The 16247-nt window shown below is 44.6% G+C and overlaps 1 protein-coding gene across 4 annotated transcripts in view; it reads left to right on the plus strand.

Moving 5' to 3' along the window:
* The window catches only part of Arntl (aryl hydrocarbon receptor nuclear translocator like), a 72799-nt gene extending 56552 nt beyond the window's left edge, over positions 1 to 16247 (plus strand). Inside the window, exons 12-19 of one of the 4 annotated variants that reach the window (XM_028767984.1) lie at positions 2262 to 2508; positions 4206 to 4312; positions 5919 to 6069; positions 6885 to 6973; positions 8491 to 8614; positions 10866 to 10959; positions 14897 to 14999; positions 15579 to 16247. In XM_028767984.1, the coding sequence (XP_028623817.1) occupies positions 2262 to 2508; positions 4206 to 4312; positions 5919 to 6069; positions 6885 to 6973; positions 8491 to 8614; positions 10866 to 10959; positions 14897 to 14999; positions 15579 to 15739 (1076 nt within the window). In that variant the 3' untranslated portion in view covers positions 15740 to 16247. The remainder of the gene's footprint in view (positions 1 to 2261; positions 2509 to 4205; positions 4313 to 5918; positions 6070 to 6884; positions 6974 to 8490; positions 8615 to 10865; positions 10960 to 14896; positions 15000 to 15578) is intronic. The other 3 variants (XM_028767987.1, XM_028767985.1, XM_028767988.1) reach the window with 3 other exon arrangements.

Raw genomic sequence — 16247 nt, forward strand, 5'->3', positions numbered from 1 at the left:
TGGACCACTTTTCCCATTAGTGGGACAGGTGAGAGTGACAGAGAGATGTCTTCAGTGTGGCCACTTAGAGGAACAAATAAAAGGATCCTTGGCCCGGAGTCTGTCTGTTGGGGAACTGACCTGTGCTTTAGGATGTAATAGAGGAATAACTGGAGCGAGGGGCAAGCCTCACTGCAGCTGTAGTCTGGGTGTGGTCTGGCTGAACACTGTCTCAGCTCAGTTCCTAAACATTGGGATCCTTACTGTGACGTTAAGATACAAGGAAGGCTTGGAACACAATTGATTCCAGGGGACAGCCTTGCCCACATGGAGAACCACCCTCATTTGGGATGAACTGTTCCCCGGGGCTCATTCTTCTGAAGTCCAGGGTGATGGCAGATTCAAGGCAATGATTCACCTCTGTGCCTTTGGCCAAAGTAAAGGAGAGAACACAACCTGAAGGCAGAGTTGCCAGACTGTCACCCTGCCTTGTTCCTGGTGTGCCCAGTGAAGAGGCCATGTCTCTCAGCCAGAGCAGCTTCTAAGAGCCTGTTTCACCTCTTGGAGCCAGCTACCCTCAACTCCCTCCAGTCTGAGGAGGTTGACACTATGTACTGCTTTGGCACACAGCTGTGATGAGGTCTTCTAACAATGAATCTTTGTATCCCCCACTCTGCCCCTCCTCATTTAAAACTCTTCATTGCTCTCTGTTAAGACTCCTGCTAATTAGCATACGATGCAAACGGAGATCCTTGCCACTCCTCAGTCCATTTGAGCCACGCTGCCTTTCCTCGAATGCTGCCAGCCCTGTTCAGGGTCCTCCACACGCCTTTCTACCTCTGATTGGAGTTTCTTTCCTTTTGCCAGGCTCCCTTCACCTTCTCCCTGGAGACAGACTGCCCGTGCCTTCTTTGGCACCCAAAGCCATCCTTCCTATTGCTTTCCCAGCGTGTTGGCATGGTTGTATAAAGCCAGCCTCCCTGGCTACCAGGCAGCTCAGATTTGGTTTTCTGCTGGTAAAAATGCTCTGTGATGGGCTGCTCAGTGTTGAAGTCCACAGTGTGGGTGTATCTCAAGTTTTTTTAAAAAGCTTCTCTCCTTTCTGATCTGTGTCCTCTTCCCTGAATCAGTGAGTGAGTGGCAGCAGTAAAATCCTATTTCAGTGTCACCCTGAAATAGGGGAGCCATCTATATCTTCTTGTCGGGCACGTATACCAAATCCCAGCAGTTCTAGAGGTGGTATCTGCTTCCCTATCCGCCTGCCATTGTTCAGTTCTCGCCAGCCCTTGTCATTTTCTGAGTCTTGCCCGTGTACCTTTGAACCCTCTTCCTCCTGGTTTCTACTGCCTTTCATCTCCACAACTGTTGCTAGACTATCCAAAGCACTTGGTTTTGCTGTTTCTGCATTTAAATCCTGTTGGAGACCCTTCATTACCTATCTGCTAAACACATCTGTTAGCAAATAACCCGAGACCCTTATAATCTTTCCACCTTATTTTGAGGCAGGGTCTCTCTTGTTTCTGGCCACAACGTTGCATTCTGGCCTGTGAGCTTCTGTCTCTGCCTCCCATCTTGACGTAGCAAGGCTAGAATAAGGTTGCCCCACACAAGGCAAGTGTTTTTATCCAGTGAGCCATCTCTGGATCTGCACCTTTGTTCTCCATCACACACTCCAGCTCTCCCCCTCCTCCAGCCAGTGCTCATGATCTCACCTAACATCCAGCATTGGTTCCCAGGAGTTGTCTCAGTTAGGATTTTACTGCTGTGAACAGACACCATGACCAAAGCAACTCTTATAATGACAACATTTAATTGGGGCTGGCTTACAGGTTCAGAGGTTCAGTCCATTATCATCAAGGCAGAAGCATGGCAGCATCCAGGTAGGCATGGTGCAGGAGGAGCTGAGAGTTCTCCATCTTCATCTGAAGGCTGCTAGCAGAAGACTGGCTTCCAGGCAGCTAGGATGAGGGTCTTAAAGCCCATGCCCACAAGTACCACGCCTATTCCAAAAAAGCCACACCTAGTCGAACAGGGCCATACCTCCTAATAGTGCCACTCTATGGGCCGAACATATACAAACCATCATAGGAGGCTTCTCCCCGTGTGGTCCGTTCCTCCTTGCTGTGCTTTATGTGGTGCCTCTGGTGTATGGCTCTGCTAAGCACCCGTGACACTGGACCACTTCTGCCTGGCCCATTCACCAGGTGACTCCTTCAGGAGGGTGAGACCGATTCCCACTGCCAACCCAGCACTGACACTCACCATGGGCTTTTGCTTTCCAGCAGATCGAAAAAGCTTCTGCACGATCCACAGCACAGGCTATTTGAAAAGCTGGCCACCCACAAAGATGGGGCTGGATGAAGACAATGAGCCGGACAACGAAGGCTGCAATCTCAGCTGCCTTGTTGCAATCGGGCGACTGCACTCACACATGGTTCCACAGCCAGTGAACGGGGAAATACGGGTGAAATCTATGGAGTACGTTTCTCGACACGCAATAGATGGGAAATTTGTTTTTGTAGATCAGAGGTAAGACCTTACATCTCACCTTTCAGCAATGCAGTAGAGCAGCGATTCTCAACCTATGGGGCTTGACCTCTTGGGAGGGGTGGGGGGGTGGAGGGTGGGGTGGGGCATGGGACCAAACGACCCTTTCACAAGGGTTGTCTATCAGACATCCTGTATATCAGATATTTACATTACAGTTCATAACAGCAAGAGTACAGTTATGAAGTAGCAAGAAAATGATTTCATGGTTGGGGGTCACCACAGTGTGAGGAGCTGTGTGAAAGGGTCTCAGCGTTAGGAAGGTTGAGAACTCTGTCGCAGAGGATTTCAACCCGAAGTTGAGAAGCCAAGAAGACTGGGTGGTCAGCTGGCTTTTCTAAGAGAATATTATTCTTGCTGGGCATGTAGCTCGGCTGGTAGAATGTCTGCCTCACATGCATGAAGCCTTGGATTCTGTTCCCAGCAACACATGTAGCTGATGTGCTAGTTCATGCCTCAGATCTGAACACCAGGGTGGTAGAAGCCGAAGGATCACACTTCCAAGGTCATTCTCATCTATATAGTGAGCTTAGAGCAATGCTGGCTTACATAAGACCGTGTCTTAAATAATGAAATGAATAATAATAATCTTTTCTAAAAATTGAGAAAAATGACCGCGGGCCTCTCCTTCCCTTTTATGAATACTTCACCTCTGACTGCACATTCCTACAGAGAGTAAGGGGAGTGAGCGAGGTCTCTGCCAAAAACCAGACTATTAGGATAGTATCATGGTAAACATACAGATTTTTCTGAGTATCTTTAATATACTTTAATAGTTAAGTGGGTGGTATGAAATCCAGTTCTGAAAGGAAACAGAAGTATGGCCTCCAGCTATGAGCTGTCCCAGGGTCATGACACTGAATAGAATGTCAGACATGGAAACAGCTATTTAGACCTGAGCTTCCCAGTAAAGTTGATCATGATGGACTTGTCTGTGTCTTTAAATTGGGATGTAATTAGAATCAATGGCTCTGTTTCTCAGGGCACTAGCAGCCGCAGACTACTCACACTACATGTGGCTAACAGCACACAGACGGTGCGGCTGCAGAAAGCTCCTTTCGGCTGAGCTGTTCTTGCCCAGCGTCTCCGTCTTATAGATGAGGACTTGAGGTCTGGCCTCTGCATCACCTCCTGCTAGACTCATAGCTCATTGGCGTTAGATCTAGACTGTGAACCAAATGTCCCAAATTCACTGCTGCTGCTGCCTCCCTTAGGAATAGTCACAGGCTAACAACTAGTTACTAGAGACAGCCACACAATGCCAGCAGAGTAGGCACCTGCTTTTTAAGGCTTTTGTGGTCTCAGCTACAAGAGCCTCTGGGTTTTCAGCTGTCCTGATATAAGCAAGCAGTGAAAAAAGGAGTGTCCCTGTCCTGACATTTAGATTTCTATCTTACTTTTTCCTGAATAATATGGTTGTCATTTAAAGACCTCCTGAAATTTGATTTCTGACCGAAGCCCTTTAAGTTGTCTTTGCTTTGCTTTTATAACTCTGATTCAAGTTGGAAAACTGGATGGTATGGGTACCCACATAGTTAGTCCAGTGATAAAGCACCTAGCTTTTTGCCCCCTTTGACCTTGATCTCCTAGAGGCTGTGATGAGGAGAAGTGGGCTGCTCATCCTCAAGTCATCACTTGTCCTAGTACTTCTTATCTAAAAAGCCCTTGTTCTCTCTTAGGGCGACAGCTATTTTGGCATATCTACCACAGGAACTTCTAGGCACATCATGTTATGAGTATTTTCATCAAGACGATATAGGACACCTTGCAGAATGTCATAGGCAAGGTAAGCTGGGCCATAGAAAGAGTCTGATGTTATAAACTGTGTTTTGTTCTACACTGGTCCAAATTGTTCTTCCAGAGAAAATTGCCCCTACTGTGTGGAAGTCAGCCATCCCAGGAATCTTCAGGCCAAAACATGAGAGAGAAGAAAAGACTATTGGCCCCAGGAACCATTTGTCCCTTACAGATGCTCAGCCCCTACTCATTGCATGAAGGTTTTCTCTATAGAAGCTTGTAGAGCCATCTCCTGGTTAGGATTTACTCCGAGTCTGTACAGAGTTCATATGTCCTGAACTGCTCTGATTTTCTTTGCATACCTAGCTGCACTGCCTCCTGTATTTTCTTTGACTCATGGTGTCCAGTTTTATTTCTATCACTGTGACAAAATACCCGGACAAAAAGCAACTTAGTTTATTTCAGCTCACGATTCCTGGTTACAGTCCTAAAGGGAAGTCACAATGGCAGGAGTGACAACTGGTCACATCATACCCACAGTCTAGATCAAAGAGAAAGTGAATACATGCATGCTCACTGTTTTCTTGCTGTGCTCAGCTCAAATTCTCCATCCTTACACAGTTCAGAGTCCCTCCTAGGGAATGGCGCTGCCCACAGTGGGCTGTGTCTTCCATATAAGTTAATCTTAATAGATTCTAGGTTGTGTCAGGGTGACAAAGTTGACCATCACAGATGGTATGGACACATATGCAACCCCTTTCTTCACTGTTTCTACCAGAATTTATTCAGTTGCAGCAGGCATTTATTTATGAAAAGTCCCCATTTTCACACCTCACTGCCATGACTCTGGTCCAGGCACCTGTGCATGTGAGTCTTCTGCTTCTTCTCTCACCCCGGGTCCACCATTTGCAGTTATCTCATTTTTTTGTTAAATAGATCAAGCCCAATAATATCATATCCCTGCTTAATGCGCCAATATTCAAACTCAAACCCAACTACTTCAAATAGGTACAAGAGCCAAACCTTCCCACCTCAGATCTCCTGACCCTGACCCAGTTCCTTGGTTTCACTTCCCAGATTTATTCTATCTGTGACCCTGTCACCTGTGCCTGACTGCTAGTCTCTGTCATCCCTTAGCCTTTATGCGGTTCTTTATGCTGCTCTTGGATAGTGTGTTCAAGTAGCCTCAGTCACTCCCCTTCAGAGGGCAGGAGTCATATTCTGCCTCTTTTGTCTCTAATAATTGGAACTTGAAAAGTGTTCATGATGTTAGTTTCTCAAAGGATGAGATCTGAACAGGTCAGTGGCCTCTATTGACTCAGATTTCCTAAACTGGCTAAGGACTGTTCTGTCCTTGGGCTTTGTGATAGGGAAGAAACATGGCTAGTGTTCCTGTCACAGCTGACTCCAGTGTTCCTGAAAGCCTTCATTTTCATAGACTCTGGAAAGGTGTGGCAGGTTGATAAATGCACCAAAAGGCTATGAGTTAGACCCTCGGACGCCACCCGTCTGCACAATGACCACATGCCCCCTTGGCTTTCTAAGTGTGATGGCATGGGAGCTAAGCACCATTAGGATCTGGGATCTGGTGACCTGTTTAACATAATCACTGGTTTGAGGAAAGGACAACAATTGTGTTTTCTCTGCATTCTCAGTTTTACAGACAAGAGAAAAGATCACGACTAATTGCTATAAGTTTAAGATCAAAGATGGTTCCTTTATCACACTACGAAGTCGATGGTTCAGTTTCATGAACCCGTGGACCAAGGAAGTAGAATACATTGTCTCAACCAACACTGTTGTTTTGTGAGTATTTTCTGAGCTATATACCCTTGCTTCAAAGGGGGGTGCCTTGGGATCCTTACCTGGGTGGGACAAAGGGTACAGGCAATTGGCAGCACATTTTAATGTCACCTTACTAGTATCTCCTGATGGGAGGAAGCCAGGAAGCGTTGTTAACCAAGGACAGGCATTGGCTGTCCTATATGATCCACACTGGTGAGACTTACTTCAGGAAACAGCCAATTCTTGAAACCTTAACCCTAACCCCACATATGGGTGTCGGCTTATGCTGGTGGAGGAGGTTGTCAACCAAAAGTGAAAGACTTAGTTACATAGGTACTAGCTCTTTCTGGTCTTGGTTGAGGATGGGCGGGTCTCCATGGCTACCTGGCTAGTACCCCAAGTCTTGGTAGGAATACTCTCTTAAAGGCTTCTGCCACCCACTAAGTGAGCAGGGAGAGGGAAGAGCCTTCTTTCACAAGATTCTTTGTACCACCTTCACCGACCTGTGGTTAGAAGCAGGCAGGGGCCTGGAGCTGTTGGCAGGTAGGAGAAAAAGTGCTGTAGCAGTATGGGCAGGGAGGGGTACTGCTTCAGCCACATCTACTAAACTGTGTTGCCTAGAAATTAGGGAGGCCCAGGCAAGCAGTGAGTCCAAAGCCAGATGCTGCCCATCATGTTACAGAACAGTGAGGAGACCTGTTCAGACACTCAGACAGACACTTCATTTTCTGGCCTGTCCAGGTCCCGAGTGGACACCGGACTCCTTGGCCAAGGTGAAAGGTGCACGGTTCTGAGCAAGCCTGACTCATGTTTCCTTATTGCTGGGATGTTCACAGAGCCAATGTCCTGGAAGGCGGGGACCCAACCTTCCCGCAGCTAACAGCATCCCCCCACAGCATGGACAGCATGCTGCCCTCTGGAGAAGGTAACTATGTCCTGTTTGGGCATCGGGGCTTGCCTGCAAGAAGCTGCTTATGACCAGAGATATTCTCCTGTCAAGTGTTCAGGGTATCCTGTTGCCATGTTCTGTGGAGCTGACCTTGACATGATGTGCTGAGTCCCAGTCAGAATGGCTGCTGCCATGCTGCTGGGATATTGTGAATGTCTGTGGCTCTTCCTGGGGCTTTGACTCCTTGTTACCCACAGGCTGTGATTTGATCTTTGGTGACTCACTGGCTCCTGCATTTGGGAGGAAGGTGTATATTTGCATTGAGAATATTCCATACCAGTGGGCTCCTTCCCTATGGCTCGGCATTGATTCTCTTGGACCTGTCCTTCCTGAACTACTTTTGCTTGCATGGCTTCAGCCAGCTCCTTCTGCTCGTGACTCCCATGCCCACTGTCTGCTTTCCCAGACAGAACCACAGAGGCACTGAAATAAAGAATATCCCAAGCTTATCTTCTGTACTGCCTTCATCTGGTTGTTTGGTTCCTCCCATTCCTCTGTGCAGCTAAATATACCATTCTGTCCTTTGTGTCTCTTAAACTCACCCATTGCCTCTGCACTGGTCCCTAACTTTAATCTCACTCTTTCAGTTCCATACTCTATTCTACATAACACACATTTGGTTAGCAGTGGACCTCACAATTGACAAATATTTTACCTACTGATGCCATTATCATTGTGATATCTAGAATAACACATTACCCTCAACCTTGTTTAGAGCCACAAATGCCACCTCTGTGGTCACCTATAGCACAGTAATCTAGGTTGGTAGCCAAGGACCAACAGGCCTCACCCTATAGCCTATAATTTATACCCTATAGGTTATTATGTCTAGGTTTGATTGACATGACAAAGTCAACTAAGGACACATTTTTCAGGCTGCATCCCTGTCATTTAAGTGAAATGTAACTGCAGCTTTGTGTGTGGTGGACTTTTAGTACACCCATCTTGCAGCCAGTATATTTTCTGTGCTAAGTCCCTTGGTCCTTATCTCCTTGTGGATCCTGTCTGATGTCACCAGGACAGCATGATCTGATTGCTGTGTCTTTGCCAGTTCCAAGCTCATGCCCTAATCATGCAGTAGACTTCTAAACTCCATCCTGCCCCAATCCTCTCACACATTGGTCCTGTGCCTGAGGTGCTTTCCTGTCTTTGCCATCTATCAAGCTAATTCAGACTCATCTTTCAAGAAGACTCAGCTCAGGGAGCCTCCTCCAAGAAGCCACACCCACTCGGATGAGTTGGGTGTCCCCTGCTCTTACCTTACCTGCTGAGCTCATCATGGTTTGCTGTCTTGTCCTAGCACATGAAGGAAATTAACTGGTTCATTGTCAAAACTTTGCTCTTGGATGCTGAATAGAACCTCGAGCCTTCCCCTGCTAGAACTGTTTTCCTGACAAGGTAGAACCTTGCTGTTCTACTTCAAGTGGGTCACGAGGTTTTTATCTGACACTCTATAGCATCTCTTGCTCCTTTTTCTCCTTTCCTACTCTCAGATTCCTTTGTTGTAGGTGGCCCAAAGAGGACTCATCCCACTGTTCCAGGCATTCCAGGGGGAACCAGAGCTGGAGCAGGAAAAATAGGTCGAATGATTGCTGAGGAAATCATGGAAATCCACAGGCAAGTAATCCGTTGGGCTGCCTCTGCAACCAGCTGAGGCTCGGCATGCCATACTCCCCCTCCCAGGTGCTGCAGAACGTGCAGAGGCACCTGGGTCATCACAGTTGGGTCATCACACTTTGGGTCATCACAGTTGGGTAGGAGTTGCTGCTGATCAGCCAGTGATTTGAACCTTAACAAAAATACTTCAGGCTACCTAGAGTTAGTAATAGAGGTCAAGCAGATCAACTGTCAAGGGACACAGCTTTCTTGGGAGGGGGTGTCCTTTCCATGTGAAAGCAGAGCCTGGCAGTAGCTGACTGGGGTTCAGTCCTGGGCCTGCGTTCACCTGGCTATGTTTAGGAGACACATCTAATCTTTGGTATGCTGACTTAAGCCACAGAAGGGAGGCAGTATGTCTCTCCTAAGGACCCTGTTGAGATTGTGAAGGAAAAAAACCAACATAACATATAATAAACACTCAGAAACTGTCCTTAATCATAGTCATTGTGAGGGAAGCAGTTATTTATAAGTCCATCTGAATTTAGAGCATCAAGAAGGTGGTAACCAGATGCTTAAAAACATAATTTTAATGGAACATAATTGTAAGGAAAGAGGTAGGGGACCCAGAAAGACCAATATTCCCTGCAGCCACTGACTCAACTTATTCTCTGGTCACCCAGAGAGGCTTTTTGTCCCATTGGAGTAAGGTCTGCTCCAAACCACAGAGGTGGTTTTGGCTGCTTGACTCCAGCTCTGAAGGGAGATGGGGAGATAGTATAATCAGTTTCAGACCAGCCACTGGTCTCTATGCAAAACCATTGAAACATGGTATCAGAGCCCTTTATCAGAATGATCTTAAAATCCTTTAGAAGTATATTTTCTTTGCGATAATAGGAACTCATGGATTGAGGCAAGCAAGCAAGGGTTTTGAACTTGGTCTCAGTCAAGGTTTACAATAAAGGTAGGTGCTAAAAGGTCAGGACTTCTCAGTCTGTAAGCATGTAAATGGTATTTAGTGCAATCTAACTGGCCAGACTTCCTGTAGGAAGGAGCACAGAGCTTTAAAGGAAGTGAGTTAAAGACTCCTAATTCATAATCCCAAGTAGTTTCGACTATAAGGATTCTTCAAGATTCCATTCATTGTTGGATACTGAGAAGATACCCAAAATGCTGTGCTGTAAGTTATGGAAGCTCACTAGAGTAGGGATAGACAAAGGTAGGTGTGCTTCCTGACCCTGACCCTGACCCAGACCTGTCCTGTAGAGAAATCAGCATCTAGAACCAGGTGCTGAGGTAATGAGGAATGGGGAAAAGGCAGGTCCAGGATGAGGAACCTGGGAAAGGTGGCTTCACAGGCCTGCATCCTAAGGAGACAGTGTTGGGTGAAACTCAGGAGTTTCTAGCCATCTGTGTGTCTGAAGTTGTCCATAATAGAGCTGTACCTGACTTTGAGGAGTTTCTACTCTAGGAGACAAAAAAACTTGTTTTCTCACAGATAGTTCGTGCAGGCCAGGGGCCAGTTCTTAGCTGTAGAGACTTAGGCACAGTGGCCTGAAATAGGTTGTATTCATCATGGAGGAGCTGAAAACCTGGTGGTAACAGAGCTGCCTCCATGCTCCCCAAACTCTTGCTCCAGGCCACAGCTTCTCTCCCTGGGTCACCAGCCTCACAGGCGTAGGAAGGGTTTCAGTTCTGAGTCTCCTAACCTATTGTAGTGGGGTAGTCTGAAAAAGTCCCAGATCCATCTTTAATCGCTCACTACCCAAGAAGGCTGCTACTGTTTCTTGACTATTAGTTTCCTTTTTAGGTGTGCCTGAGCTGCACTGCCACCTTCCATCACCTAGGGACATGCATTAGTAAATGTTTGCTGGGAAGAGGACATATCTCTTGCTCTACGTCCAATTCATGGTAGCAAAGATGGCTAAACTTCTGAGGTCTCCAGCTCACCTGTATTCTATGAAGAAATAACGCTGACCACTTAAAATTAATCAACCTGAATCCAAAGGCTTTGACAGTTATTGCTTTTGGAGTCTACATTTCAGATCAGATACATGGAAAACAATCCAGCTTTGGAATAAGGCTTTCTTGGAGCCCAGCTGCACTTATGTATTATATGCAGACTACTGTGACTGAGACCATATGGTCTACAGAACTGAGTTATTTGCCCTTATAGAACATTTGCCAGTCCCTATCTGAGCTCCTTAGCATCTCCCCAGCCCCACCACCCCTAAAGGCCTTGTAACTAGCATAACCAGCTCTTCTCTAACAGGATAAGAGGGTCGTCGCCTTCCAGCTGTGGCTCCAGCCCGCTGAACATCACAAGTACGCCTCCCCCTGATGCCTCCTCTCCAGGAGGCAAGAAGGTAAGCATGATGGCTTAGACTGAGAGAGCCTCTGCCCACATCCTGAAACACTAGAGGCTGGACTACAGAACTGCTGTGATTTCTGGTATAAGTCAAGATGTCCTTTCCTTCTTGAAATGAGCACACTTGTGTGTGGCTGGCACTTAGGGACGCTTGCTGACTTGCTCAGGGGGATGTACTCCATGTGTATTTGGGACAGCAGGAAGAACATACTGAGGAAAGAGGCGCTGTCACCCTTTTTGAGGGCACAATTCAAGACTTCCTGTGAGGGAAGGATTAGGAAGAACCCATAGAACTTTACTGCCAGGAATTTCAAGTGAATGGATACCAATTAGTAAAAGCAAAAAATATTATTAGCCTTAGCTACACACTGAATGTCAAGCCAGGCTTTTATAGCTGAACACTTGGAGATCTGTCACCAAAATGTGTCCCTATGATGTGATAGTGACAGCCTCAAATACTTCATCAGTCATCAACCCTCACGAAGAGCTGTCTAGAAGATGACACAATAGAGATTTATAGAGGTCTGGAAAACACCTATTTTCCTCTTTACAAGAGAATTTGCATACCTATATAAATTATACTAATTGTAAGTTAAAAATCTATTAATAGCACCCAGGATCAGGACGGCACAAGGAACACTGTGCATGAAATCTTCCTTCCCCTAGACACATACAGAGACTACCAGGAATGAATTCAGGTGTGATTCTCAAGAGACAAATACCAGAAGCAGAGCAGAGCTTTTCAAACCTGGGCTCCTTCCAGGCTCAGGTTGACCAGGTCTAGTGCTGTCCAGATGGGTGGAGGGGGTGGTGAGATGAGAGGAGGAAGGGCAGCTGATTCTGCCTGATGTGTCTTCAGCAAGTTTCCATTTGAAAAGGGGTTTTGATTCCTCCAGGAAATTGAAAAGCCAGCCAATTAGTGGGTAAGAGCACAGCCATAGTGCATTTGAAGCCTGGCTTTGTCATGTGCTAGTTTTATAATTGTTCACACCTTCTAAGCTCCCTGTTTTCCTTATCATGGGGCTGATACTGGTAGGATAGCAGTGGTCTCTGTCCCTGAAGTTCTACTATATGACAATGAATGTTGAAGTGCCTGGCCCTTGGGAATGATTAAGAAAATACCATCAGTAGAGTAATGTGGCCTGCAAACCTACTGCCTCCCCCCTGTGCTTCTAGCTCCATTGTCCCTATCCCCCTTTGACTTAATTTAGCTTTCACCTTTCCTGGTGTGTTTTATGTTTATCCCTGGGACAACTTTCATATATATATACATACTCTCCTCCCGACTTCACACATGGAAAATCCAAGCTCTCCTGAATTTTAACAAAATTCCAGGTCTTCTGATGAACAGCGACTACCATACCCCTGTCATAAAACCTGAAGTGCTTTTGAGGTGTTTATGAAAAAATTTTCCTCTTTCACTGGCTTTTAAAAATGGGTCTAGAATAAAAATGGAATCTTTTTTTTTGTTTTGTTTTGTTTAAGTTCTTGGCAACAAGACTCCTGAGAAAAGCATGATCAAGTTAAAAATAACTGCAGCATTAAATGGCTCAGCAAACCAGGGCAGGGGTTTCAGTCAATTTCAGTGTTGTCATTCAGCCCGAAATTGTTTCATGCGGGTCAAGCTGAAAAGGGGTGACTAGGTGAGCCTCCATAGATCCCTGGGGGAGTTAGGACATACAGGGGCATCAAGCCAAGTTCAGTTAAGCAGGGTTCCACAGATGTCACCTTTTGAGAGACTCTCAAGACCCTTTCAAGGATTTGCCAAGTCAAAGCTATTTTCATAACTATGTTAAAAGTTACCTGTTGTTTTTGCTGTGTATCTGTTTGCACTGATAAGCATAAAAACCCATGTCACCACTCTTAGAAATCTTTGTATTCTTCCCTACCACACACAATAAAATGTAAGCCAACTTAACAGTGTCTTCAATGAAACAATAGAAACAACTAACAGGGGCTGGAGAGATGGCTCAGCTGGTGAGAGTACTTGTTAAGAGCACTAGCTACTCTTGCAGAGGACCCAGGTTCCATTTCTAACACCCACACTGCTGCTCACAACAGTTTGTGACTTCAGTTCCAGGCAATCTGACGCCCTCTTTTGGCCTCCATGGGCACTGCACGCGTGATATACTTAGTGTATATATTTATATACAAGCAAAACACTCATATAAAAATTATTAAAATGAAGAAATGAATGGAGCTTTACTGCATACCTACCAGTAAAGTTGCTTCAAGAAGCTTATCTGTGTGGTTCTATCAAGCTCCTTACTGTATATTTGCCACTTCAAGGAAGACAAGTGGCAGTGATAAAGTTTGGGCTCTCAAGTCAAGACTGGGACTTTTAGAAAGCTTGCTTGTACCTGCTACTTGGGAGCTCAATTGCTTCCTCAAATTTACACAATGGTATGATCGATGACAACAGCTTCACATTAAATTGAAAGATCTGCTAACTCACTGACTGACCAATACCCTCTAAGTCAGCCCTTCTCAACCTTCCTAATGCTGCAACCTTCATGTTGTGGTTACCCTCAACCATCAAGCTATTTTTGTTACTATGTCACAACTGTAATTTTGCTGTTACATGTTGTAAATATCTAGTATGCAACCCCTGTGAAAGGGTCATTCGACCCCCAAAAGGTGGTGCCACAGGTTGAGAAAGGCTGCTAAAAGAGATCAATACAGGATATTTCCAAGTCACCCAAGATCAATCCATTCTAAGTGAACTAATACCCTCTAAGTGACTCTCTAAGTGATCAGTGTAGACTATTTCAAAATTACCGAAGGGATATCCTTTCTGAATGCCAAGATATACTCATGGATTTTTAACATAAACAGGCACTCAACAGGATTCCACACCATAATGAGCATTTATGAGACATATACTTAAGTGCTGAGGCATCATCAAAGAATGTTAAAATTGGTAAAAAGGCAGACCTCATACAACCACGTATCTGTTGGGGGCTAAAATTTTCTTCGTACATGTCAAATTACATTTACACAGACTGAATGGAACAGGTGTGAGACTCCAACTGAACTCTCTTAAGCCAGGTATATTTGCAATGTTGTGAAACATTTCTAAAAAAATTTTTGTAATGTGATTTTTCATTAAAATATTTATTCATGTTAATACATAGTTTGTATTTCAAAAATCATGTTATTTATATGAATGTACCCTACCTAAAATATTCTGGGGCGGAGCGGGGGGCAACTTAGTCATTTTTACAAATGTACAGGGATCCCCATCCTGCACAACTGACTGTAAAGAACCAAGTTGCAGCGCCATCTGCTGGCAAGGTCTGAAATCACTGTGTGCTTACCCTGTCTAAAGGCTTTTTCTGTGGCTTAGCCCAGGGCAGGGAAGCTTGGCAGTCCAGGTCAGGGTGTTGCTGGTGGGGGTGGGATTTTAAGATAGTTCAACTGCTCCTATAGAGGAATGATATCAATGATCACATCCTAGGAAGAGAAAACCAGAGGTTACTTAATTTAGTGCCTCTGGTATACCTGGTGATCAAAGATTTACTAGTTGTTTCTCTTCACAAATTGTTACTGACCTCAGATACTTCAGCAGTTATCTGCTGCCATGTGACACTCACTGCTTTACAGGGCAACCTGGGCTCACTGGCAATTTAAGCCTTGGCTTTAAATAAATACATGGGCAGTGTGATCCTAGTTAGCTGATTTACCCAGCTTATCTTCATGTACTGTGTAAAGAGAATATACTATGTAGAGAAAACAGTTTATAGGGGAGAAGCTGTTCCCCCTCATCATGACTGTTCTAACAGGCCCTTGTTTGATAGGGGGAAAATATGAAATTGAACCCATTTTAAATCACCCTCCGACCCAACATCTTTCATCTTCTTAGTAACATTTCATATGATAGTAATTAACATTTCTATTTGAGTGGGAAACTTTATATTTTCCCCTTTTATTTGCAGATTCTAAATGGAGGGACTCCAGACATTCCTTCCACTGGCCTACTACCAGGGCAGGCTCAGGAGACCCCAGGTTATCCCTATTCTGATAGTTCTTCTATTCTTGGTAAGTTGTATTATCATTTATCTCCATGAGTGAAAATGAGTTTGCAAAACATCTACTACAAAGAGGGTTTAAGAACTGATTACATAAAACAAGCTAGTTTTGAAGCAGATGATTACGAAGTGGATGTCTGAACCGTTTAAATATTCCAGCGATCCATGTGCCTCAACGCAACCCAGACATAGATTTTCCCCCACATAGTTTTTCAGAGGGAGAGCCCATGCAGCTTCAGATGCTGAGTCACCCAATGACTTTCAGAGTATCCAGCCTTTTCTCAATCTGCTTTCCTACCATCTCTTTTCCTAGTTGCCATTATTTTTACAACCAACTATTGACTAACTTGTTACAAAAATATTAAAATGGGCTCAACTTAAATTATTATTGAATTTTAAGGTTTTTTGTCCTTAATTTTTAGATGTTCTTTCTGAAAGGCAGTAACAATGAAAAGTTATGGCAACAGAATCCCCCAAATAACCCCTTATTCTTGTTAAATATAACTTCCTTATTAGTGTTGAGAAATTGCTTTCCAATTATAAGTGTGCTTTGGTATTTTTTACTGACAAGCCTTTCTTCCTTCCACAGGTGAGAACCCCCACATAGGCATCGATATGATAGACAACGACCAAGGATCCAGTAGTCCCAGTAACGATGAGGCAGCAATGGCTGTCATCATGAGCCTCTTGGAAGCAGATGCGGGGCTGGGTGGTCCAGTTGACTTTAGTGACTTGCCATGGCCACTGTAGACACTACATTTTGCTTTGGCAACAGCTACAGTATCAAAGTGCATTACTGGTGAAGTTTTACAGTCTGTGAAGCTTACTGGATAGGGAGAGAACAGCTTTTATGTACTGACTTCATAAAAGCCATCTCAGAGCCATTGATACAAGTCAATCTACCATGTGTAACTTCAGACAAAGTGGAACTAAGCCTGCTCCAGTGTTTCCTCATCATTGAGTTTGGGCTAGCTGTGGATAGCTTGCATTAATTGTATATTTTGGATTTTGTTTGTGTTCAATTTTTTAATCATTGTGCACAGAAGCATCATTGGTAGCTTTTATATGCAAAATGGTCATTTCAGATGTATGGTGTTTTTACACTACAAAGAAGTCCCCCATGTGGATATTTCTTATACTAATTGTATCATAAAGCTGTTTATTCTTCCTTGTAAGAATCCTTTACTATAAATATGGGTTAAAGTATAATGTATTAGACAGTTAAATATTTTTAATAAATGTTTCCCTTGTTCTATAA

Source organism: Grammomys surdaster, unplaced genomic scaffold, assembly GCF_004785775.1.
Source record: "Grammomys surdaster isolate TR1022 unplaced genomic scaffold, NIH_TR_1.0 184, whole genome shotgun sequence".
NCBI lineage: Eukaryota > Metazoa > Chordata > Mammalia > Rodentia > Muridae > Grammomys > Grammomys surdaster.